Source organism: Alligator sinensis, unplaced genomic scaffold, assembly GCF_000455745.1.
Source record: "Alligator sinensis unplaced genomic scaffold, ASM45574v1 scaffold639_1, whole genome shotgun sequence".
NCBI lineage: Eukaryota > Metazoa > Chordata > Crocodylia > Alligatoridae > Alligator > Alligator sinensis.
Genome location: NW_005842771.1, coordinates 226,477 through 252,362, shown reverse-complemented (window position 1 = coordinate 252,362; position 25,886 = coordinate 226,477). Strand labels below are relative to the sequence as shown.

Here is a 25,886-nt window from a genome sequence, read left to right as displayed (position 1 = left end):
GTTGAGAGTTATCGTGCCCCCCCCCCCCCCCCCCAGTAAGTAAGTCTGTGGGGGAAGGGGTGGGGAGAGGGTAAAGGGCTGTGGGGAGCAGATCGAGGCCCCCATGGTGAGGGAGTGGGGCACGGGCAGGGTATGAGGCTGGGGTGAATGGGGCCCCAGCCAGGCCAGGTTGTGGGACAGTCAGCCCAGGCAGCTCATCCAAGGGTGAGGAGGGCTCCCACCACTATGCGCACCCTGGCAGAGGTGGTTGCTGCTATGCACAGGGCTTTGCTCCCTGCTGCCACTGCCTCCAAGCCACACAAATCCACGTGTGTCCTGCCACTGGGCGGGCAGGAGGTAGGGCGCAGCCCAGCAGCGGCAGGCATGTGGCACTGCGCCGCTCCCAGGGCAGGTGCAGTGGGGTATAATGCACAGTGTGCAGTGGCAGCCACCTCCACCCCACACACAGACTGGGGAGGAGCCGCCCAGGCTTTGATTCTCCTACCACCTGGCCCAGCCAGGGCCCCATTTACCCTATCCCTGCCCCTGCCTGTGCCCCACTCCCTCCCTCAGCACTGGGGCCTCGATCTGCCCCCCAACACAGCCCTTTCCCCTTCACCAAATTGACTGGTACTTGCCTGCCATGCTGGGCAGCCAGTGATCCACAGGCCGAGCTGCAATTCTAGCTGCATGTGTGACTCTTCCCACCCCTGCTACAGCCACCTGAAGCCCACGGCTAGGCTGCCTTGTAGCCCTACCCACTACCCTGCGTTTGAGGGGGCTGAGCCCTGTTAGTGCCAGTCTTCTGCTGCCTGTGATGAAAGGGGTAACCACATGGAGGAGGCGGAAGTGTTTGCATGAGTTTAGGGGGTGACCACATGGGGGAGGTGAATGTGTTTACATGAGTGTAGGAGTGACAACAGTATGGGTGTAAGTGTGTGTAGGTGCCTTTGCAAACCTCAGATGGGTGGATGGATGCATGTGAATCTTGGGGTGACTGTGACCCTGGGAGTAAAGGACTGTAAGAGTGGTGGGTGTGACAATACATGTGTGTTGGGGGAATGGTTACTGTGCAAGAGATGGAAAATGGGGTAGGGGAGTGAGGTGAGGAAAAGAAGACTTTGTGCATCCTAATGTGATGGGTGACAGTGTGATTGGTGGATTGACACTTGTATGTGTGAAAAAGAAGAGGCCATGGGGTGTATGTTAACATGAAGTATGACAGTGTGGGTTACCAATTGATGTGTGTGTGTGTGAGAGAGAGGGAGGAAGGAAGGGATGACAGGGTGTGTATGTGGAAGAAGATGTTATGAGATGGGTGTTAAGTGACAGGTGACAGTTCGGGTTATGGGTTGATGGGGTGTGTATATTTGAGGAAGGAGATGTGATCAGGTTTGTGTTAAAGTGAAGACTGACAATGCAGGTTAAGGGAGAAGTGTGTGTGTGTGTGTGTGTGTGTGTGTGTGTGTGTGTGTGTGTGTGTGTGTGTGTGTGTGTGGAAAGAAGGGGTAATGGGAGACAGTAAGTAAGGAAAGGGGACAGGGTGTGAGGATTAGCACAAGGTGTGACAGTCCATGTGCAAGTATGTGTGTGTGACTATGTGGGAGAACCCCCAATTACATTTCTGGGTAGATAGCAGGATATGGCTCCCCCTGCAACCCCCATTAATGCCTTGGCAGTACCAAATGTGAGCTGGCTGATTTATGACAGCAGTCAGAGCTCCATTAGCAGCCAAATGGCCTGCGGGTGCCAGCTGGACGGCTTTCCCCATCCCTAGGGGGCATGCAGGGGAAGGCTGGGCATTAACTCCTGAGGTACTAAAAAGGCACTGTTCCCTTGCCTACATTTAGATCTGGTTGGGCCATAGAAGAGGTCTACTGGCAGATGGCACTGTCAGGATACCTACCCCAGGGGAGGGAGGGGGTAGAGGTACCCATTCTTTAGCCTGGTGAAGCCTGGGAGCAGAGTTGTACAAACAGCTGTTTTGTTTTTTCACAGTCCTGAAAAAAAATCTTTAAAACAAAACCCAAAAAACTGTTTCGGGTCAACCCAAAATGAATTATATTTTTAGCAAACCTATTGGGCTACCCACTTGCCATCCTACCCCATTGGGCTACCACCTTGCCACCCCACTGCCCAAGTCTGAGGTCACATTGCACATGACAGTGATCTTTTCTAACCTCTTCTTCTAATACATGGAAGGGATTTTTAGTAAAACTGAAGGGAACTGCAAGATGAAATGTCACTGCAGATAGAAAAATCCATGTTTCCCTTCCAAAATGCCAGCACAGGCTACTTTGGGTGTGCTTCTGTCAGGGGGTTGTTGCTGCTTTGCAGAGGTTTTTGTTTATTTGTTGCACAGGCAGTCCTAGGACTTACGACAAAATTGGTTCCTGAAAAATGGGTCTTAAGTTGATACATTGTAACTCAGAACCAATTGTCTCATAAGAAACAATGTTATAAATGCGGGATTGGTTCCTGAACCAAGGCCCCATACCCAATTTTCACTAAAAATACCCCACAATTTTGTACTCAATCAATTATAGATGAGTAATATAGTGACGTTAATGTATTTATATTGTAAATAGCAATCACATTGATTTGGAAGGATTTCTTTGAGGTGACTTTGCTGGACTTTTTGAAAGGCTCTTGGCTGGACTTTTTGAAGGGTTCTTGGCTGGAGTCTTCTCGGGAGTCTTGGCTGCAGGTTTTTCTGGAGTCTTGCCTGCTTTCTTAAAGAAAGTGTCCAAGGAAGTTTGGACAGATGTTTTCCAGGAGATGAGCGATGCAGCGAACTTGTTTGTTGGCGTGGCATCGCATTGTTGTAAAGTCAAATCTGACATCATAAAGCTGAAACAGGGTGTCAATTCATAAACGTTGTAAGTGCAGAATGTTGTAACTTGAAACGTTGTAAGTCGAGGACTGCCTGTACATTGCAATGAATTTGTGAAATGCCTTTTGCTAGCCAGTATACAAGGGCCTTTGCTAAAACCTTTTTCCCAGCTCCAGCTGGGAGCTCAGCAGAGCAGGTGACCCTTGGTAGGGTGACCCCTAGCCAGCCCCATGCCCTGGAGTGCATGTAAAGGGAGCAAGGGACTCACAGGCCTCATGCTGGTCTTTTACCCTCCCCTGTTGCACCAATAAACTCTGGCTGGCTCAGACAGGAAGGAATATGCGGTGGGACAGGAGCATTCCACTCTTTGACAGCAAACTTTATTAAACCAGATATAAACACTAAACTCCAAACACTAAACTAACAGTAAGTTAAACAGTCTAGTAAGAGTTCTAGTTTTTTGTATGTCTAGTAAGTGTTTAGGCAGTCATTTGTCAAGCAGGTGGGTTTGAGGCAGCAGCCAGTGGCTGGGGGGCCTGTGGTGCCCTTTGATGGTATTTCTGTCAGCTGGCAATCTCCCTTTGTTCTTAGTCTCAGGCAGATCAGGAATGTCAAATCTGGCACAAATCTCCTTGTTATATGCTTCTTACCCCTGTGTTACCAGGCAGACTTTTCTAGCTGCAAGGGCAGCTTAGTGACATGGCTCATGGGGCAGGGTAGCAGACTCTTCCGGAAATCCTGCCTGTAACTATCACAGTGGCAGCTGCTGCCTGCTTTGGGAAATCTGGCTCTAGTTATGCCATAAGGAAGGGAAGAAATATGGGCTCCATTGGAAATCTGCCCCTTGGGCTTTTGAGTCATATTTTAGAAATGGGACACAGTTCTTAAACCCCTTGGACTCTAACCCACCTTACCCACTAGGTCAGGGGTGGGCAAAATGTGACCCGCAGGCCGGATGCAGCCTGCTAGGCCATTCTATCTCGCCCGTGGGGCCCCTAAAAATTTTAGAAAATTAATATTTATCTGCCCCTGGCTGCCTGTCATGTAGCCCTTGATGGCTTGCCAAAACTCAGTAAGCGGCCCTCCACCCAACATAATTGCCTACCCCTGCACTAGGTCCATAGCTGGAGGAAAGAAAATAGGCACGGAAATAATTCCCCTGGAGGGCACTAGGGGGCAGCATGGTATCAAAAAGGAGGGCCAGGCTCAGGCTTCAGAGCACTGACCCAGTTCAGCTCAGCCATTCCTCTACAGGGAGAGGATAACATCTCCTGCTGCTTTGCAAAGGGTAATGACCTGTCAATAGGTAGCAAAGTGTCTCCTCACCCTCTCCAGGCAGCACTGCTGATCACAGGCAGTCCAGAATCATTAGTCTGACTGCCCCAAAATTACGAGATGCCTTCAGAAGTCATGAGGGCTTTTTTATCCTAGAAGTTGATCTCGCCTTCTCCCTTGCTGCAGGGCACCCAGGGGACTGTTTTTGAGCTCTTTTTTCTACTGTGAGGGCTAGAAGTTGATTAGAAAAAAGTGCTCTTTTGTGTAGACTCAAGGTCATTGAAGTGCAGGAAACATAAATCCATCCGGAAAAAACTGCCCCATGTAGATGTAACGTCTTAGGAAATAACATGACTCCAGCAGGTGGAGCTTTAAAGAACCCCCATACTCCCAAATATTGTGCAGCTTGCATTAAAGTTATGTGAGCTGTCTGCAAAGTATAGGCAACACCTATCTTCCGCACCCCAGATCTGCCCCTCCTCTGCCCCACTACCCTTGGTCTTTCAGGAGTGCATCCCCCTCTGGCTGGTCCCTAGCCTGATGTAGCTGTCTTGCCCCTCTCTACCAACAGCTGGGTGTTCCTACATGAGAAGGCATACCAGGTGCGGGACACAGCTATCGAATCCTCTGTGGTGACAAAGGTCAAGGGCTTTGGCAAATACGCCAACCAGGTCATGGACGTGGTGGATTACGTCACACCTCCCCAGGTATTATGGCATGAGGGGGGACAGGGGTCAGAGCAGCTGGGGAATGGGACACCCAGCTAGCAAGAAGGATACCACTTTTGCTGCTCTTGTGAGCTTGAAGTATTTCTGGTGTGCTTTACAGACACCCCCAACACCTGCCCATTTTGCGAACAGAGGGAGACCCTGGCGCATGCCTACCTCAAGTGCACCAGATTGCAGACCCTCTTCCACCTCCTCCAGAACCTCCTGCTGAGGTTCTGGCTGCACTTCTCCCTGCACCTTTTCTTTTATGTATTCCCTGGCCATGGCCCCACCAAGCCCCAGGACATCCTGGTCAGCTTCCTCCTGGCTCTGGCCAAGCTGACCATCTATAAGACGAGCTAGGAATTTCTGGCCAGGAGGAACCTGAGCAAGGGTGGATCTGTCTTCCTCTTGCTCCTCCGGTCATGTCCCCAGGCAGGGTTTCTGGTTGGCATCCACAAGCTCCCATGACTCATTCCAGGAGGTAGACACTGACCTGTATGCTCTGCTCAGTGTCCCCTTCTGAATTCCTTGATTTGAACCTGTAACCCTCACTCCTGTTACTTTTTTCTTTTGTGTCTCAAACAATCAGTTGTTGCACTCTCAGTGGCCTCCCTTTTTAAGGGAAGCTTATAGATATTTGTGGTGGGCCTAGGCCCACATTTATCAAGTGCACCCAATAGGCTTGTGAGCTTGGAGACCCCAGGCAAGACCAGGGCCCAGTTGTGCCTAGTGTTTATAACCCGGTGCTCGGCTCAGGGTGTGGCCACTCAGCCCTTGCCTGATCTGCCCTGTTAGTTCACTCTCCTCTTCACTCTCTTGCCACGCCTTGATGTTATACTGTTTAAAGGAAAGGGAGGTTGCCCCAGGGCTTCCCAAGCCTGGTCTCACTCTGGCTCCCAGAGCAAGTTACATGTTTTGGGGCATTTGGCCCTAACTCAACACCAGGGTGCTTCAGGTCTTAATATTCTTCTTGGGTCTTAGCCTTTCCTGGCCTCAGCTGCCTTTTTCTGTCAGTGGTACCTGTAGCCTAGGCCCACTGTACCAGACCTGGCTTCTGCGTCCCAGCCCTCTTTGGGCTCTGGGCTCTCTGCCCTCACACTCTGGGTGCTATGGCCCCAAACACTGCCCTGCTTTGGGCTCTGGGTTCTCCAGTCTTGCATTCTGCCATGCTCCAGGCTCTGGGCTCTCTGGTCCCACACTCTACCCTGCTCTGGGCTTACTTCTCCCTCAGCACACCTTAAGCTTACCCCCAGCAGGGCTCAAGATGATCATGTGCCCCTGGGGCGCTAATGAAACCTCCAAAATTTCAGACACACTTCTTGAATCACCAACTTTAGAAATGATCCCTGAAAGTATAGTCTTTTCTGCCCTTAAGTCTGTACCTTGGGGCTTGGCTGGCCAGCAGGCCCTGGGGTTTGCTCCCCCTTCTCAATAATGGGGCAGGGGCTCTGTTACAGGGTCCAACCTTTTCTTTGGAATTACGGTCCTGTTGCCTTCACTGGTCCTTCTCTTCCTTGCTGTTCTGTGAAAACAAATAGGCATTACTGTGTTGCTTTCCTTGGCAGTGTTCTACCACAAAGTCATATGGCTGTAACTCAGATGCTATCAAGTCAACCAGAGATTGTCTGCCTTCATCTGGTATAGCCACTGGAGATGGGCATGGTCAGTTACTACAGTAAACTGCCACCCTAGTAGGTAATAGCAGAAGCGCTTTATTGCCCACTTTATAGCCAGACATTCTTTTTCTATCGTAGCTTATACTCGTTCAGGGGGTGCAGCTTGCGGCTAATATATGCTACTGGGTGTTCATTCCCACTCTATGTGACAATACAGCGCCTATGGCTGTGTTGGAGGCATCCCTTTGCAGTAAGAAGGGCTTTCCAAAGTTGGGTGCATGGACAACTGGCTGCAAGCATAGCACATCCTTTACCCTGTGGAAGGCATCTGCTGCTTCCCTGGTACACCATAACTTTTTTGGAGCTGCTGCCTTGCTTAGCTCTATCAGGGGGGCCATGAGCTCTGAGAACATGGGCATCAATCAGCAGTAGTAGTTTATCAGGCCTAAAAAGGACCACACCTATCTCTTTGTATGTGGCAGAGGATAGTCCTTTAAGGCTTGCCCTGTTCACGAGGGGTTTGATTTCCCCTCTTTGTACCAGAAAACCAAAGTACCTTCTTTCTTTTTCACCCAGGGCACACTTCTTTGGATTGTTGTCAAGCCTGCCTTCCTGAATTCGTTCATGGCAGCTTGGATGCTCCTCCCACTCCTATGTGAAGATTAGCACATCATCATTGTAGGCTGCCGCATACTTCTGGTGAGGGGGTTGGACCTGGTCCATTAATCTTTGGAAGGTAGCTGCTGCTCCATGTAGTCCGAAAGGCATCCGCGCAAATTCATACAAGCCACAGGGGGTGGCAAAGGCCATCTTCAATTGGGACTAGCATCCCAGGGGAATTTGCCCTCTCTTCGAGAGATCTAGGTTGGAGGTGAGTTGGGCTCCTCCAATCCTCTCCAACAGGTCTTCAGTCTGGGGCATGGGGTAGGCATCAAACTTTGCGATCTCGTTGACCCTATAGACATCTATGCAGAGCCATAGTTTTACATCTTTTCTTCAGAGCCATCATGATGGGGCTCTGCCATTCACTTCATGACTTCTGAATGATGCTTCAGGCAAGCACCTGGCCTACCTCCTTCACCAGTGTCTGTAGTCTCTGGGGGAATGTGTCTCCAACCTTCTCTCACCACCTTGTTGGGGCTTGTCTCTATGCTGTGTTCGATCAGAGAGTGAACCTGGTTCCTCCATGAAGACTTTCAGGAACTCCTGCACCAGTTGCTCTAGTTCAGTCCACTGAGTCTCAGATAGGTCCTCCCCCAGGACCATCAACGTGGCACTCTCTTTTTTCCTTACCTGGGGCCCAATTCTTGTGGATCTGGGTAAGACGCCACAAATAAGGCCTCCCTCTCTCTCCAGTTCTTCAACATATTAATGTGATATGTCTGACGTGTCTTTCTTCTGCCAGGCTGCCACACTTGTCCACCAACCCTGTCTTCCAAATGACCTCATATAGCCCCTGTCATCAGGCCATTAACTTGGATACTTGTTCCAATAGTAAAACTAGTACCCGATACCTGATCTCAAAATGGTGTTCCTGTGCTGGACAGTTGTATGCCACAGCTTGCTTGCCCTGCCCAGCTCGCCACTTCTCTCTGGCAGCCACTTGCACTGCCTTAAGTTGCTCCTGAACTCGCAACACGTGGCTGACATGGTTTCTGACTGATCCTTTCTGCACCTCCCAGTCCTCTTTGAAGAGGTCTAATGCTCCTTGTGGTTGGTACCCATATAACAGTTCAAAGGGGGAGAATCCTGTCAATTCTTGGGGTGCTTCACGATACACAAACATCAGAGGGGCCAGCATCCTATCCTAGTATCTAGGATCCTTCCCTATGATTTTCTTTAACATGGGCTCCAAGGTTTGGTTGACCCGCTCTACTAATCCATCCATTTCAGGGTGGTAAACAAGGGTTCACAGCCGCTTAATGCACAGCATTTTGCAGATCTCAGGGAATACCGTCAACATGAAGTTGCTGCCCTGATCTATCAATATTTCCTTTGGCAGGCCCACTTGTGGAGGAACTACTTAAAATATTCACACAACTTTCACCATATTAATACATCTGAGGGGTATTGCCTCTGGGTACCTTGTGGAGTAATCCACTACCACCAGGATGTATTGATATCCAACTGTGCTCTTGATGAGGGGCCCGACAATGTCCACCACCACCCTCTCAAAGGGCTCTTTCTATTAGTGACAATGGCACCAGAAGGGTTTTTGGGGGCTACCCCGGACCTGCTAAATATTCATAGATTTATAGATTTCATAGACATTAGGGCTAGAAGGGACCTTGGAAAATCATCAAGTCCAGTCCCCCGACCCAAAGGCAGGAAGTCAGCTGGGGTCAAAGGATCCCAGCAAGACAAACATCCAAATGTTTCTTAAAGGAGTCCAGAGTAGTTGTCTGCACTACCTCTGGTGGCAGTCTATTCCAGGCCTTGGAGGCTCAGACAATAAAGAAGTTTTTCCTTATTTCCAGTCTGAAACGGTCTTGGAGGAGTTTGTGACCGTTTGACCTTGTCATCCCTTGGGGTGCTCTGGTGAACAGGCATTCCCCCAGATCCTGATACACACCCCTTATATACTCATAGGCAGTCACCAGGTCCCCCCTGAGCCTGCACTTTTCCAGGCTAAAGAGTCCCATGGCTCTCAGCCTCTCATCATAGGGCCTGTTCTCCTGCCCTCTGATCATGTGCATGGCTCTCCTCTGGACTCTCTCAAGCTTTTCCAAACCCTTTGTAAATTGTGGAGCCCAGAATTGGATGCAGTACTCCAGCTGCAGCCTCACCAAGGCTGAGTACAGTGGGAGGATGACATCCTGGGATTTGCTTGAGAAGCATCTATGGATGCAGGCCAGAGTTTTGCTCACTTTACCAGCTGCAACATTGCATTGGTGGCTCATATTCATCTTGTGGTCAATCATGACCCCCAAGTCCCTTTCAGCCGTGGTGCTAGCCAGCATAGCACTGCTGAGCCTATAAGTGTGCTGCGGATTTTTCTTCCCAAGGTGGAGTACTTTGCATTTTTCGGTGTTGAACACCATCAGGTTTTTGTCCACCCATTTTCTGAGCCTGTCTAGGTTGGCCTGGATCACCAGCCTATCCTCAGGTGTGGACACTTTGCCCCAAAGTTTGGTGTCATAGGCAAACTTGGCCAGTCTGCTTCTGACACCAATGTCTACATCATTAATAAAGATGTTAAAGAGTATAGGCCTTGGGGGACCCCACTGGTCATGGCACACCATGATGATTTACTTCCATCTATTACCACACTCTGGGTCCGACCTCAGAGCCAGTTCCCCAGCCACCAGACTATGATGTCGCCAAGGCCACAGTTGGCCAATTTTTCCATGAGGAGATCATGGGACACCAGATCAAAGGCTTTTTTAAAGTCAAGATCTATGATGTAAATCTCTTCTCCCTTGTCCAACTAACATGATTTGCAGAAGTTCTGCACCTCTTGGTATATCCCTGGCCAAAGAAAAGAAAGAAGGAGCAGGTGGTCATGGATCTTATTGCTGTCTTTAGATGACCCCCCTTGGGGAGCTCATGCACAATCTTCATGAATGCCCCCCAGTACATTTTTGGGATGAGCAACTGAGCTATTTCTTCCCCCAACATTGGGGCCTTGGTCCACCTGATATAATAAATCGTTTCTTACTTCAAACTGGGGGTATGCCTGAGCAAGGTCCGGGCACAGAACCGTATCATCATTATGGGCTATGAAGCCTTATTCATAGATCTGTCAGAATCCATCTTCTCACACCTGCTCCACCGTTAGCTGACTGCATTCAGTGATCTCGCTGATGTCCACTTCTGAGCTCCTGGTGGCCTCTCTGGCTTCGGAAGTTGTCCCACTTTCCCCACCAACCAAGCCCTCAGTCAGCTTCAGGGGAGGTATCCCTGAAAGGGCCAAGAGAGAGTTCTCTTCCCATCACTTCTGTCATTAGTTCCCAAAACCATGGCCAATCTCAGCCCAGCAGCATGCGGTACAGCAACCATGGCACCACACATACTGGTATGATATGGGAGTGTCTGGCTGTGATCATCTGGATCCACACTCGGTCATAACTTGTTGGCTTGCCATGCAGACAGACCAGGGTGAGGAAGTCAGTTACTCATCCTGGGACTCCCTGCAATAACCCCTGCCATACCAGAGTTTGCTCGGACCTGTAATCTAGGAGGGTGGGCATCTGCTGTATTCCCACCTTAACTTTGACTACAAGGCGGGATAGGTGGTGCCCCTCACACCCCCTTGCCTCCCGGGGAGTGACTCCCTAGCTGCTTTCCATTTCTTCTGTGTTCGGGAGTTTGCCCTTACTTGCTGCAGCTCCTGCCACCCTGGTGGGTCCTGGTTTCTCTGGCTCACCCCAGGGGCAGCTTCAGACAAAACGCCCGATGCGACCACACTGGAAACAGGCCTTGCTAGGTCCATCCAGTGCTCATAGCATCCCATTTGTCCCCCTTCTCTCTTCTGCTTAGCGCCTTTCTCTAGCCTTGTTGCCAGGGCTTTCCTATTCCTGCCTCAACTCTTTTTCAGCCATGGCAAAGTCTTCCACAAGCTTGATTGCTCCCTTGGGGATCTGAGGTTGGTGTCTTTGCACCCCATCTTTGATATTGTCTTTCAAGTCCCATATGAATTGCTCTAAAATTATCCATTTTAGTAGCTCCTCAGGGGTTCTATCCCTGGGGCAGAGCCACTTGCTGGCTTCATTGTAAAGGAGAGGGCCCAGCCTGCATTGGGTGATGGGCTCTGGCCTTTTCCTGGCTCTAAATCTGTACCTATGTATTTCCTCCAACACTTCTAGCCTCTGTAATATTGCCACTTTCACTTTATCATAGTTGTTAGCGTCATCTCTAGTTAGCTTGGGCCTCCCTTAACAACAGCATGCCAAAACAGGAGACCTATGTCTGCTTCTATTGTGAATTCACAGACACCCTACGGAAGGCCTTGAGGAATGCCTCTAGGTTGTCCTCACATGTCATATACCCAGGAGTACTCAAGGAGGAACCACCTTCATTATAGGCAAACAGCCTCATCATTGTTTTCTGGTTCTTGAGCACCAGTGTCTGTAAAGTCTCTGCTTGGCAGAACTGCAGATGCCTCCTGTCCTCGATCTTGGCCTCCCACTTCTGCACCTGTTCATTAGCCAAAGCCTGTTGCTGGCCTAACAATTGCAACAGCTGCTCCATCTCCTTCTTTGTCCACAGATCATGCATACACCCAGGGGTCCTCTAAGGTGGACCCTGATCATGCATCTGTGGCCCACTGCTGATGTTCCTGGCCAATGCACCAGTGTAGCCATGTGGTGGTTCCAGGGGGTGGCCATGATGCCCCCTGGTGGCCGCTCAGCCTTTGCCTAGTCTGCTGTTAGTTCACACTCCCCTTTACTCATCTGCCACACCTTGATATTACTTTGTTTTTAAAAAAGGGTTTCCCAAGCCTGGTCTTACTCTCTGGCTCCCAGGGCTAGTTATGTGTTTTGGGGCACTTGGCCCTAACTCAACACCGGGCTGCTTCAGGTTTTTATATTCTTCTTGGGACTCAGCCTTTCCTGGCCTCGGCTCCCTTTTTGTGTTGCTGGTGGCCGTAGCCTAAGCCTGCTGCACTGGACCTGGCTTCTGGGTCCCAGCCCTCTTTGCACTTTGAGCTCTCTGGCCCCACACTTTGCCTTGATCTGGGCTCTCTGGCCCCAAACGCTACCCTGTTCTGGGCTCCCCAGCCCCAAAACCTGCCCTACCCTGGGCTCTGGACTCTCTGGCCCTGCACTCTGCCTGACTCTGGGCTCTGGGCTCTTGGGTCACAAAGTCTCGCCAGTTCTGGGTTCTCTGTCCCAACACTTTACTCTGCTCCAGGCTTACTGCTCCTTCATTATGCCTTGAGCCTGCCCCCCAGCAGGGCTCAAAGTGATCACGTGTCCTTAGGGTACTAATGGGACCTCCAGAATTTCAAACACACTTCTCTAGTCACCAACTGTAGAAATGATCCATGAGGGGTCCCTTTTCTGCCCATAAGTCTGTACCTGGGGGCTTGGCAGGCCCTGAGGTTTGCTCCCCCTATTCAGTAATGGGGCAGGGGCCCAGTTACACATTGCACATGCACAAAGCCTGGGGCAGTGCAGGTGCCAGAGAACTTCTGATCTAGAGGGGCAAGAGATTGTTATCGCTGCCTCTCCTCCTCCTCACCAATTTTTACAGGTAGGGAGACTGAGGCATGGAGCTACTTGCCTGTGGGTGTCTGTGGCACTGTGGGGAACTGTTCTCAGAGCCCTAGGGTCCCTTCCCCATCTTGGCTTCCCCCACTCCTAGACACCCAGCTTTACCCTGGGTACAAAAGCCTCTGCCCACCCCAAGTCAAGACTCCAGCTTCCTCTCATGCCACTGAATTAGCGTGCCAGAGCAAGAAAGCCACCCAGCTGTGCTCTGAAACCCCCACTCAGGGACCTGACACCCACCTGAGAATCCAGTCAGTTCCCCTTACACCTTGCTGTTGGTCCATGGTGCTTTCCAAAGAAGGACAGTAGCACTAGCTCCACTTCCCAGGTGGGGAAACTGAGGCACAGGGATGCAAAGTGACATGTTCCAGGTCAGCCAGTAGGTCTAGGGCCTAGCTGGGATATAACCTGCATCCCCAGGGAAGTGCTGTGGCTTCTAGGACATCCTACTTCTCTGTTAAACTACAGTGTCCTAATAGCAGGGCTATGCCAGAGTGAGGGCTCTGAGCTCTTCATAGTGGTCCCTGAGTCGGGACATAAATGCAAGATTACAGCATTAGCAATGGAGGTCAGACTCCCAGCTCCATCACATGCTCCTCCAGTGTCCTGGGGCCAGTCACTTCATCTTCTGAGGCTTTGCTCCCTATCTGTGCAGTGGAGGCAGGGGGGGAAAGTGGTGATGCTTCCTCCACTCTGGTCTCCTTCAGGGAGGTGGAGCACCAGGGGCATCAGAACCCCAGTCCCAGTGTGGGGCTACTATCTTGTTTCATTCAGCGGGGAAGCTGGGGTTAAAGCAGGGGTGGGCAAAATATGACCCATGGGCCAGATCCAGCCCGCCAAGCACTTTCATCCAGCCAGCAGGGCCCTCCAACAAATTGTGCCCTGGCCAGCCCTTCTGCTCACGAGGGTGGGAGTGAGGCGCCCACGTATACACCCACCACCCAAACATACCCTATTGCCTCACTCCCACCCTTGTGGGCAGAAGGGCCTGGCCCAGCCAGCATGCAGCTTCCTGGCGGGGCTGCTGCTGCCGCTGCTGCAGCCCACCAGGGACCTGCTCCACTTCCCTGGTCTCCTGCTGACTCCGGGCAGCCAGTAGGGAAGCAGCGGGCACAGGGCTGCAGCTGGGAGGAAGCGCAGATGGTGGGGCTGGAGCCCATGCTCAGGGGGGTGTAGCAGCACGGAGCTGGGGTGGGTAGCATGTGGGTGTGAAGGAGGGTGAGGGGTGTGAGGACCCCCCACCCACTCCTCCATAGCGCGCAGCCCTGGCAGGTGGTGGCAGTGCCAGCAGCAGCAGGCAGGGTGCTCAGGGCATAGGTGCCCAGTGGGGCACAGGTGCCTGGCAGAGTGCTGGTGATACAGACAGCCTGGGGAGGCTGCGCCCCTCACCCTGATGTGCAGTGCTGGCCGGAGTCACATCCCACCGGGCACCTGCACCCTGAGCACCAGCTGTTACACCATGGGGGGAATGTAGGGGGTCTGCCCCCATCCTGACCCCACAACCCCCAACATATACATAACCCCCGACACACCCCACATCCTACCACACATACACACCCACCATATATGCGCACACCACACATACCTCACAGACCACACCTACCCCAGACCACACCACCTACACAGACCCACCATACACACACACCACATACACATACCAACAAATATACAAAACTAAGAATTTGTGAGTTATTTTGCAGTCACCTCTATATACACTATGCAAACACAAATCATGACCAAAATATTTTTTGTAATAGAATTAAAATATTTTTATAATAGGTGTTTGACTTTTAGCTTATGATTTGGTTTTTTTCTGGATGTAGGATGGCAACACCGCCCCCCAAAGTATTTTGGGGGGGCAAGGTTAGGGGTGGGATTTCTGGTCCCAACATGGTGACAAGGGGGTGGGGCAACACAACTCAAGGGGCAGGGCCACCTATGCAGCCCTCAATAGCTCACCAAAACTTGTTAAGTGGCCCTCCACCCAAAGTAATTGCCCACCCCTGGGTTAGAGGAAACATCAGCCTGATCTCCACCTTGTTAAAATAAATGGACAGGGGTAAGTCTGTGAGCCCCTTCCCCTGTTCACAGGAGGCCCCTGCTACCCTCCACGTCCTCTCCCAGGCCTGCAGCTGGCCCTCCCAGGAGAGGATTCCAATCTCAGAGCAGCTTAAGTAGAAGAAGGGGATGAAAAGGAGAAGACAGCATGTTTGTAAATGCAGAGGGGGGACCCCTCACCAGGAGTGGAAGTTCCCTGTGGGGACCCATGGAGAGAACGCCTCCCCTGGGGGGAATTTTCTTCCTATTTCCTCCCCCAAACTGCCCAGGTCACAAGGGGTTGAAATAACTGCTCCATTAGTACTGATGCTGCATTCAGCAGCTTTTGCTATGCAGGAGATGGGTCAGTGAGCAAGGGTACCTGGTCTGGGAATAAGCAGCCCAGCACAGAGTCTGTATGTGCTCTCTCCAGTAGCTTCACAATAGGCAGAAATGCCACCGCCTTTTCCACTGTCTCCCTCTTCTGGCCTGAAATTTTCTGCCATCATTTTCTGTCCTAACTTTTGGGTGGAAAATTGCAAAGAAAACCCACAATTTTTGCAAAAAGTGTCAGCTTTCCACTGAAAATCTTGATTTTTTTTCTTTTTTCACCAAAGACCCTGGGAGTTGCTAGACTAGTTCCACATTGGTCTTGGAGCTTGTTCCCCTGGGCATAGAAGGGCAACACCAGGAGTCAAAGCAGTTATAAGAGTGCCATGACTAGTAGTTTTCCAGAGCCTTAGAGGCTGGGGCAAGAGGCTCTTGCCTTCAATTGCAGCAAAGACCAAGGTGGGTAGGTGGGTTGTGAGGACAGCCTTTCCCTGGCAGGATGGAAAAAGCTCAGAGCAACATCTCCCTTGGAGATGGTCTAAGTCAGTGGTTCTCAACAGTTTTAGACTCAAGGTGCCTCTCGTTAGACCCAAAGCATCCCTGCGTAAATGCCAGCTCTTAGCTTTCAGTCATTTCTTGGCTATGGAAAAATAATAGAGCAATTCTTCTGTTACAAAGAACTCAGAAAGACCATTAGTTCAGAATGGTTTTCACGCTATGGATTCCTATTTAAAATCGTATGTTTATCTTGCATGAGCAATGCACGCCCCCGGCAGTTGGAGGGGCATGGCTGCACTGGCGGTGGCAGGAGCACAGCAGCGGCAGCAGGAGCATGGTGGTGGTAAGTGCGGAGCTCCCGCAGATGCCACCAGCTTTGTTGACAGCAGGGGGGTGGTGAGTGCTGACCAGGTGTTGGTGACCACCTGCAGACCCGCCAACGGTGTCAGCGGCGGGGTGGTGAGCAGCAACTGCCCACAGGTGCTGCTGACATTGTTGGCAGTGCCTTTTTGTAGGAGGTGCACCACCATGCTCAGGGGGTACATGTGCATGTGCGTGCTCCCCCTACGCGTTGCCCCTGTTATCTTGCAAATCGTGTAGGTCTATGTACATCAAATAGTGTTAATATTATGTGGGACTATGCAGCACATTTAAAATGATTTCATGGCACCCTGGTGGACAGGGGCGATGCATAGGGGATGCACGCAGGTGCACATGCACCCCCTGAGCGTGGTGGTGCACCCACTGCAAAAAAGCACCAGCGGTGGCTGCAGGTGGTCGCCTCCCTTGGACCCCTTCCCCTCCCTGATGCTGACAGTGCTGGCGGCGTCTGCAGGAGCTCCCCCGCTTACCACCACCACGCTCCCACTGCCACCACCGCACTCCCACCACTGCCATGCTCCCCCAGCTGCCAGGGGCACACACCATTCATGCTGGTGGACAATCACTGTTCTCAGTGCACTTGGTTCTGCTTAGGAGAAGGTAGGTTTTGGACATGATGACTTTGCATGGTCCCCCAGAGCCCAATGAGCCCCTTGACTGAGGCATTCCCATGCCATAGAGGCTATTCCAACCTGCTCCTCTCATTTGTAGCCCTGCTAAGTGCTGTTCCCATGCCACTGCAGCTCAAAGGGGCTCCAGCCTCAGGGAGCCAGGACCAGATCTGCATTCTGGTCCCCATGTCAGGGTCAGGTTTACCCTCACTTCCAAAGCCTGGCAGAGGGTGAGAGGAGATGCCTTCCTGAGCTGTGCAGTGCAGACCACAGGGACTGGGATCAGGCGCCTACCAGGACATGTTCCTCCCTGATAGCCAACTCCAGACCCCAAGCCCATGGCCCTGGTCCACTGCCAAGTCCCTCCCAGGTTTCTCTTCTGGCCTGGAGCTGCAGTGCAGGTTTTAGCCTAAGGCAGTCGAAAGACTTGCCCTTGGTCTGGAGCCCAAACCAAGGGCTACAGTCAGCCACCTACACTCATCAGTAGAGGCTACCTTGAGGCCCCTAGGGGTACTCAGACACAGAGAGGAGAAGGGTCTTCTCTGCAACCATCCTGTAGACCAGAGGTTTCCAAACAATGGCCACTGGTCAGTACTGGGCCCACTGGCCAGTTCTGGGCTGCAAAGAGTTGGCTGCCGGGCTGCAAAGGGTTGGCTGCCAGGTCACGGCACAAGCCCCCTGCTCAGACCCCCATCTGTCCACGCAGGCAAGCAGCTTCTGCTGCCAGCAGTCACATGCAGGGTTAAAGCTGGGCAGTGGGGCAGCCCCGGGAAGGAGGCAGCCGGCTCTGCCACACTTGTTCTGGTCCGCAGTATAAAAAAAGTTGGGAACCACTGCTGTAGGCCAACAGCAAAGCCAGGAATCCAGGTGTCCTGGCAGCTCACCCCATGGGGTATCCCAGAGGTATTATGGTTCAAGACTAGCAACAGTACAGAGCCAGCAGGCTGCCAGAAACATAGCTGACATAAATCAATGCCCCGTTGCCACGGGGTGCTGGGGATACGGCTGTTTTCTGCTGCTGGGAGGCTGTGGCCAGACAGAGCTGGCTTCCTTCCCCTCCATGGCATCTCACCTCACCCATGCTTCTGGGGCTTCTGTTGAGGGCCGATGAGGAGTCCGGACCCGGCCTGCACCAGGCCAGATTTCTTCAGGACCCCGTTTCCCCCTGTGCTCTAGTCCTGGCTTGGGATCTGTCCAGCCCTCAGCCCAACTCAGAGCAGCTCCACAGCAGTCCCAACTGATGGTCACACAACAGCTCCTAACCACATTCATAACCAGTCAGCCACATGGGGCACTTTTACACGTGCTCCAGAGGTGTGTGGGGGGAGGTGGAGGGGCGCTTTAATTAGAGCGACTCTGAGAGCTGTTCTAATTAAAGCGCTGCAGCATCCTGTGTATTAGCATCCCCAGGCTTCAAAATGGTGGCGGGGGGCACTTGAACTAAAGTTTATCAAATGAGCTTTTGTTCAAGCATCCCTGCTGCCATTTTGAAGCATGGGGATGCTGATACACAAGACACAGGAAACTACTGGAGCATGGTAATTGCCACCTTCCAGAAGACTCAATTAATCGCATCTGCTCCAATGCACTATAATTACAGCATGTCAGAGCAGCCTCTGCGCTCGTGTACAGGCACCCATGATGGTTCTGCCACTGTGGAACCAGCCTGACCAGTTCTGCAGCCACCCAGCTTTTTATGGGGCCAGGCATTGGTGACGGATAGGGGTCATGCACCCCCTGAGATCGGCTGTGCACCCCTGGAAATGCTAGCTGCAAAACCGGAAGCACCAGCGGAAGTGCACTTCCAGTTTCACCAGTGGTAATTTTGGGCTTGGCGATCGGCTGCTCAGGGACTCCCCCCAGTCAGTGATCTGGTGCCCCCCCAGACTCGGGAGGCACCAGTCGCCCATGGGGCCAGGTATCCCAGAATGCACTGCCCAAGACAGCACCAGTGGTGGTCGCTCTGTCTGCCTGCTGGGGCATTCTGGGAGAGCAGCTGAGATTTTCTCAGTATGCATTGGGGCAGACCATCAGGGTGGAGGTATGAATTGTGCTGGCAGCCTTACAGCCAGGCTGGACACCACTGCTGGGTTCTCAGGGTCAAGTGGACTTGGATACAAAACCACCATTGCATTTGCAGCATGGACGAGCTCTTAGTTACTCTCAAGCACCTGCAGGTGCCTTTGTCTGAACACTGACCTTTATCTCCCTGAGCCTTAGCTGCTAAGATGCAGCTAGTTATTCACGCCTCATATACCCTCCTTGTGAGCTGATAGGCCTCATCCTAAAGGGCTCTAATCTTCCTGCAACCCTCCCCCACCCAGCCAAATCCTCTTACCCAAGATCCCTTTTGACTGTGTTAGGAGGTGCAATTGTTCATCACCTCACAGGATCGGACCCTTGGCTGAGCAGCAGGGCGCACAGCTGTGTCAGAAACACAGAAGCATAAACCAGCCTTAAGGTCATTGCACCTGCTTGGCATGATAGGGAGATGGGACTCTGGTTTGGGAGAGGAGGCAGGTGGACGTGTGCATTGAAACAGTGTCACTCCTCTCCCTGGACTCTGCCCCGCAGCTGTTCCCATTGGGTGGGTGTATACCAGGAGTGGGCCCTGGCATGGGTGTTGTTAGTTTAAGAGCCAAGTGATCAGGAGCCAGGAAGGCTGCCTCTCAATGCCTCCATTTCCCCTTCTACTACATGTCTTGAGTGTTCACAGTGAGCTCTCTGGGCAAGGACTGTCTCTTGTGGCAGGGTGGGGAGATGCAAGTACACAACACAGTGCAAAAAACACCCACAGGCTTAGTGGAAGCCTGTCAGTGCTACTGTAACAGCTCAAGCAGCATTGTCAGCACAGCAAGGGTGAAGCTCACTCACATGTATACCCATCAACTCCCCCCACACACAGTCATCACACATATCCTACACCCACATCCATACTTTTTTCCCTCTGCACATCCACACACATACACACCTTACTCAAACTCACATCTTCCCAACACACACATATACCCACGCGGACACTAACACATAAACACTCCACAAATACATGCTGCACACGTTTTACGCACACACCACACATACCTCTCACACACCCCATATATGGACTTACATATACACCCCTGCACATACATCCAGCATCCATGCACAAAATCAGCTTCCCCACTAACACCCCAGTGTTCACACACTATCACATATGCACACCCCTACACACAGACAGCCCCCTCACTAACACCCACACAGACAGTCCCTTCACAAACACACACACACACTCCACCCACACTAAACAGGGACCTGGACCTCTTCAGCCTCCTCAAGAGAAGGCTGAGGGGTGATCTTGTGGCCACCTACAAATTCATTAGAGGGGCACAGCAAGGGATTGGAGATGCTTTGTTCACTAGGGCGCCTCTTGGGGTAACAAGAAACAACGGTCACAAACTGACAGAGAGCAAATTTAGTCTGGACATCAGGAAGAACTTCTTCACACTAAAGGTGGCCAGAATTTGGAACGGGCTTCCAAGGGAGGTGGTGCTCTCCCCTACCCTGGGGGTCTCTAAGAGGAGGCTAGACATGCACCTGGCTGGGGGCATCTGACCCCAGCACTCTTTCCTGCCCAGGCAGGGGATTGGACTCGATGATCTGTTGAGGTCCCTTTTGACCCTAGTATCTATGAATCTATGCACTTCCACCCATGCTCTTTGAGGTCACTTAGCCTATTCAAAATCATACCTGGAGAAAGCTAACACCTAGGTCCTCCCAGGGCAGAGGGACCCTTCCCCCCACCATCGATCCCCAGGGGCTAAAAGACTCAGGGAGGAGCATAGAGGACTCTTTGTACAATCAGACCCAAATGGCTTATCACCATTACACCTCACATGCCCTCTGAACAGGGCATATTCCTCCCAGGAGGTTGTAAGAAAGAGCCCCCAGCCCTTAGGACACCAAGCTACCACCTACCCAGGCAATAGACACTGAAGCAAATCCAGGACATCCAGCCCCTTGATCTCTGGTGTCTCCACAGGTATGTCCAAATGGTATTCAATGCCCTCCACAAGAGCTAGGATAAACCTGGCTCAGCCCAACCTGGGGAGATATGGTGGGACCCCAGCTGTGGGAGTCAGGAGTGGTTCTGGCCATATTTAGTTGCATGGGCACAGGCTCCAGCAAGGGGCTCCCATTCCTGAAGACTTCCCCTGGAAGGGACTGTCAAGTTACCTCAGAGCTCATCTCCACTGCCTCCTCGAGTTATAATTCATGTTGCCCCAGCCCATGACCCATCCACAAACAGAAACAATCCCATCCCTTGAGTCGCCTGGTATAGGCTACCCCTCTGGTAAGCAGAATGCCACAGCTGTGGACATGGTCACCCAAGTGGGGTTTCATGATTTCAGGTGTTGATAACCCCACCCAAGCTCTGAGGATCCCTGGTCCACTCTCTGCTCAGGCCTAGGGGGCTGTCAGTTGCCTCACCCGGACCATGTCTCTAACTGTTTTCTCTCCTGCTCTTGGCAGGGCACATCTGTCTTTGTGATTATCACCAAGCAGATCATCACAGAGAACCAGATGCAAGGTTTCTGCCCTGAGGTAAACAGGGGAGTGGCTGGGGAAGCACATGGTCTGCCCCTGCTCAGACCATATGTCTGTAGAGGTGTCCTTGGTACATGGTCCACCATGGGGGTGGCAGGGCTTGTATCTCCCTGGGAATAGTGGGGAGAGGGAGCTAGCCATGTCTGTCTATCTGTCCCTTCCTTGGGGTCACTTCATCCTTCCACTTTCTTTCCAGTCTGAAGCAAGGTACAGGTGTAGGTCAGACAGTGAATGCCAGAAGCTCATCTCTGCCACAGGAAGCGGTAAGTGCCCACCCTGCTTGTTCTCTCCCGGTCATCTCAGCTAGGGTAGAAGATAGGGTAGATTCACCCCAGCAATAGTGGTTGGGAGGGGCATGCTCGGGACCTGGGCTGGGGCAGGGGAGAGGGCCCTCTAGAAGATGCTGGAAGGTGGTGAAAGGAGAGTGAGGAGAGCCAGAGGGCAGTGTATCCCTATAGGCCCCCTGGGTCACGTACAGCCAGCAGGTAGCCACAATTTTGAGAACAACTCCACAGCCTTCAGTTTTTAAAAGCAGGAGCTGCCAGTGCCCAAGGATCAGGCTTTTGGGAGAGTCCGTGGGGCATGGAGCAGGAAGGCAAGACAGGTTGGCATTTGAGACTGAGCTTTGATGTTGTCCCTATGCTAATGCCATCCGGCAGTTTCCTCTGCAGGGATCCTGACCGGACGGTGCGTGAAATACAACCAGACCCTGCACACCTGTGAGATCCAAGGCTGGTGCCCAGCAGAGGTGGACACTGTAGATGTGTAAGCCCAGGCTTGTGGAATATGCCCCCTCCTCTGACCTGCACCCCATCACATCAGTACTGGGACTGGAAAGTGGTGCCTGCGGGCATCTCCTGGTAGTAAGACTGCTTTGTTTGGTCACCCATTCCCCATGGCTGGGAAGCAGGAAGCCACCAACAGCCCAGATCTCAGTCCAGAACAAAAACACTACTATGGAACAGTTGGAGCACCCTGTGCTGGGGCTGTTCTCTACCTGCTGGCTCCCTCAGGCGGGCACATAGGTGACATGGCTGAAGGACACGGCCTTGCACTGCAGCTCTCTTCCACTACCCAGGTTCTTCCCCTTTACTCAACCAGACCTTGGGCAGCATGCCATCCCTGAAGTACCCAGGCCTGTCTGGTTCGGCTGTTATTACAGCAGTTCCTTGAGGTGGCTGCCTGGATCAGCCCTGTTGGGCCAGGTGCTGACATGGTCCCTACCCCAAACTTTACACCTTGACAAACTGAACAGCATCATGCAAAGGTAGCCAGGCTCTCAGGCTCTGGTAGGCTGAGGTGGGGTCACTTGGGTGCTCCCACTGGGACTACTCTTGTGGGTGACCTCCTGTGTCTTGCTCCCACAGGCCCATCATGCTGGAGGCAGAGAATTTCACTCTCTTCATTAAGAACAGCATCCGCTTCCCACTCTTCAACTTTGAGAAGTGAGTGCCTGTGCATTTGGCAGGAGGTTGAGGAGGGTTTTGGGCAGGGTCTGCATGTTACGGATGGGGCTGTGGGTAAGGTGTACATAGTATCTAGAGGCTTGTAATTTGGAACAGCTCTATTACATACAGAACTCATATGCAGCTATTCACAGTAGGACAGAACAGTTCTGCTGCTTGTGGTGGACTGCACCTGTTCCCTGACCCAAAAGTTCCTGCTGCCCGCACCCAGAGTCTCACAGATAACACACTTCCTGGACTCTCTGTGAATGGGGATAGGGGTTTAGGGCAAGAAGTTATAGATGGGGCTAGAGGCTATGGACAGTGGTTAGCAGCAGTGGATGAGGTTATGTAAGAGTAATACAAGAGTGATGTTGTAGCCATGATGATCCAGATTTTATGCAAGAGGCAAGGATTTCTTAGGGTGATATCTTTTATTGGACCAACTGCATAATTGGGATCAAGTTAGACAGTCCTTTGAATGCAAAATATTAGAGGTCATCATGAAAGGCATTAGGGTTAGGGGATTAGGGCAGGATGGGTCACAAGGGTGGCTGTGACACTCCCTGATGGCTGTCTTAATCCTGCTTTGCTCTCACTCCAGCCTCTCAGGGTTTCTTTCTATGCTCTATTCCTCCTCTGGCTCAACTTGGCCTGGTTGATTCAGGGCTCTGACCTCTCCAAGTACTGTCTCTCAGCTTTGGGTCTCTGACCCTGCTGCACACTGTCTCTTGGCCTTGGAGCTCCAAACCCACCTCAACAGCAGCTTTCCTTGCAGAGCTCCAACCCCCACTGAACACCAACTCTTTACATGGGGATCAGACCTCTCTGGCCCTAATTGCTTTAAGGGCTAAAATCAAGGCTTCGATCTTCCCCTCCAGCTACGCCCATGCCCCCCACAAGCGTTACTGTCAACGTTCTTTACCTTCCTGTAGGGGCCTCTTGGTTTAGCTCACTGTTTTTCTGGCTGCAAGCCTCCAACTCTGGCTTGCTTGCTCTGCCAGCTTTCTCAGCCTCAGCGTTCCCTGTGTCCCATTCCTGACCCTGTCTCACATTTTGTCCCAGCTCCCTGGTGTCCCTGTCCCAGGGCACTGCTGCTCATAGTCCCAGCCCCTTTGGCTCCTCTTGTTTTATGACAGCCCCTGACCCTTTAACTGAGCTAAACTTTTCCTCCACACCCAGCCCCTAACTCTGCAGGGCTGCTGTCTCCAGCCTTTAAACTGTTGGCTCCAGAATCCCAGCCAGTCCCACCCTCTAGCTGCTGGCTCTTCCAGCTTCCCCAAGTACTTGTGCTACCTGCGTTCCTTCCATAGCCACCCAGGCTAACAGAAGTCAGGGCAAGATTGACTTCTCTGGTTGAGGTGCCAGGCTTTTAGTACACTAGGCTCCACCCCTTTTGAGCGCATGGCCTTCTTTTTGGCCAGGGGTTTCTAATTAGCCCAGTACCCAGCCTGCCCTCAGGTATTACAGCTTAAACCCTGAACTGTAGCTACTGCCCTCTTCTCTGCTGCAGCAAAGGTTTATGGATGGCTGTTAGGGGTTAGGGTTAATGGTTATGGATTGCAGCTAGGGTTTGCAGATAGAGGTTATGGAATATGATAAGGACAGGATTAGGGGTTATGGATGATGATGATAGGGGTTGGTGTTAGAGGCTGTGGGTTATGAATTGTGCTTGTGTTAGAGTTAATGGTTACGGATGGCAGCTGTTGGATTTAAGGTTTAGGGATCACAAGCTTTCCCTCCCTATCCTGATTTTCTCTCCCTCTGTAATGAGTAATGGGCTGGGGCTGATACTGAGGACTGGAGTTATCAGATGAGTTATCATGAAGTTCACCTCCTAAAAAACAGTGGGGACTCGCCTTGAGTGAGCAGGCATGGGTGGAATTTCTTGACCCCAGCCCCTGTTAGTATTTTGGGTAGGGGAGCGGGATGGCCCCAGAGCCTCCAGAAACTGCCCTATGTAGTATCAGGCATCTCCCCCACTCCTTCCTCCCTGCGTCCTGTTCTCCTGCTCTTCTACCTCCTTCTGTGTCTCTCCTGTTTTAGTTGTAGTTTTAGTAACAGGGTAGACAAGGATTTGTATGGGATGGTTTGGACAGGGTTGACCCTGCCTCAGGCAGAAGATTGGACTAGATGACTTCCAGTGGTCCCTTCCAGCCCTACTTCTCTATGGTTTTATGATTCATAGGGGTAACCTGCTTCCTGACCTGACAGTCCAGGATATACGGCGCTGCCACTTCCACCCCATCAGCCAGCCCTTCTGCCCCATCCTGCGTCTGGGTGACATTGTCAAGTTTGCTGGCCAGGATTTCGCCAATCTGGCCTCCACGGTGAGGATCAATGACAGTCCATTGCTTAGGTAAAGCAGGGGTAGAGAGGTTCATGTGAGCAGAGTCTTTCCAGTGATGGCACTGCAAGGAACCCAGCAGAGGTAGCCATATGGGTAGGATGGGCCTTCAACATGGTAGGGGACTGGGAGAGGAGCAGAACTGCAGAGGATGCTGGGACTTCAGTCAACCCCATAGAATTGGTGGGCAGGGGGGGGCACTTTCCTGACAGCTCCCATATGGTGGCTCCTCCACAGCAATGCCCATCTCCTGGCTCAGCCTGGTGTGACCTGACCCACAGTCCTGTGTCTCTGAACAGGGAGGAGTTGTGGGTATCAAGATCGGGTGGGTGTGTGACCTGGATCAGTCGTGGGATCGTTGTGTGCCCAACTACTCCTTCACCCGGCTTGACAGTGTCTCCCAGAAGAACAGCATCTCTCGTGGATACAACTTCAGGCAAGGGCATCATTCACACATGTGTTCACACACCCAAAGCCTTGTGAGACCAGGCTTTAACTCATTTGTTAGGATATAGTGCAGGCAGGTGCATGTCCACTCCCACAGAACCCCTCAGTCCCATGCACCTGCCCAGGGGATCCACACCACTGTCCGCATCCACAATGACACACCAGATACAGATACACTCCACTGCACATGTGCATGCGCATATATACAGACACACATGCACACTGCCCTCCAGCTACACCCTGGTACACCAGTACACATGTGCTGACACTCCAGTGTGTATTTACTCAGCTATGCGTACACCCTTCCAACTACAGAGACACACAGCACAGACATACACACTGCCCTCCAGTTACATACTGTCACATAAAATATAGCTTGTACACTGTACACACAGTATACATAGACACACTGCCTCGAAGTACATGCTGACACCCCACAGTGATTTACACCTAGGTACACAAACAACATCCTCCACCAATACACTGACATAGCACATGTACCCAGTTACATATGCCATCTTTCAGCTGCTCACTGATACAACCAGTTGTACTACAGACTGCCCTGCAGTGACACAACAAGT

At 51.9% G+C, this 25,886-nt stretch overlaps 1 protein-coding gene and 1 pseudogene across 1 annotated transcript in view; one reads left to right on the top strand and one right to left on the bottom strand.

Annotated features, from left to right (window-relative positions):
* The window catches only part of P2RX3 (purinergic receptor P2X 3), a 31,475-nt gene that overhangs the window by 1,425 nt on the left and 4,164 nt on the right, over positions 1–25,886 (top strand). Inside the window, exons 2-8 of the mRNA XM_006034772.2 lie at positions 4,659–4,794; positions 20,992–21,063; positions 21,263–21,329; positions 21,738–21,831; positions 22,434–22,511; positions 24,700–24,841; positions 25,158–25,294. Of these exons, the coding sequence (XP_006034834.1) occupies positions 4,659–4,794; positions 20,992–21,063; positions 21,263–21,329; positions 21,738–21,831; positions 22,434–22,511; positions 24,700–24,841; positions 25,158–25,294 (726 nt within the window). The remainder of the gene's footprint in view (positions 1–4,658; positions 4,795–20,991; positions 21,064–21,262; positions 21,330–21,737; positions 21,832–22,433; positions 22,512–24,699; positions 24,842–25,157; positions 25,295–25,886) is intronic.
* Positions 6,020–6,159, bottom strand: LOC112552109 (annotated as a pseudogene).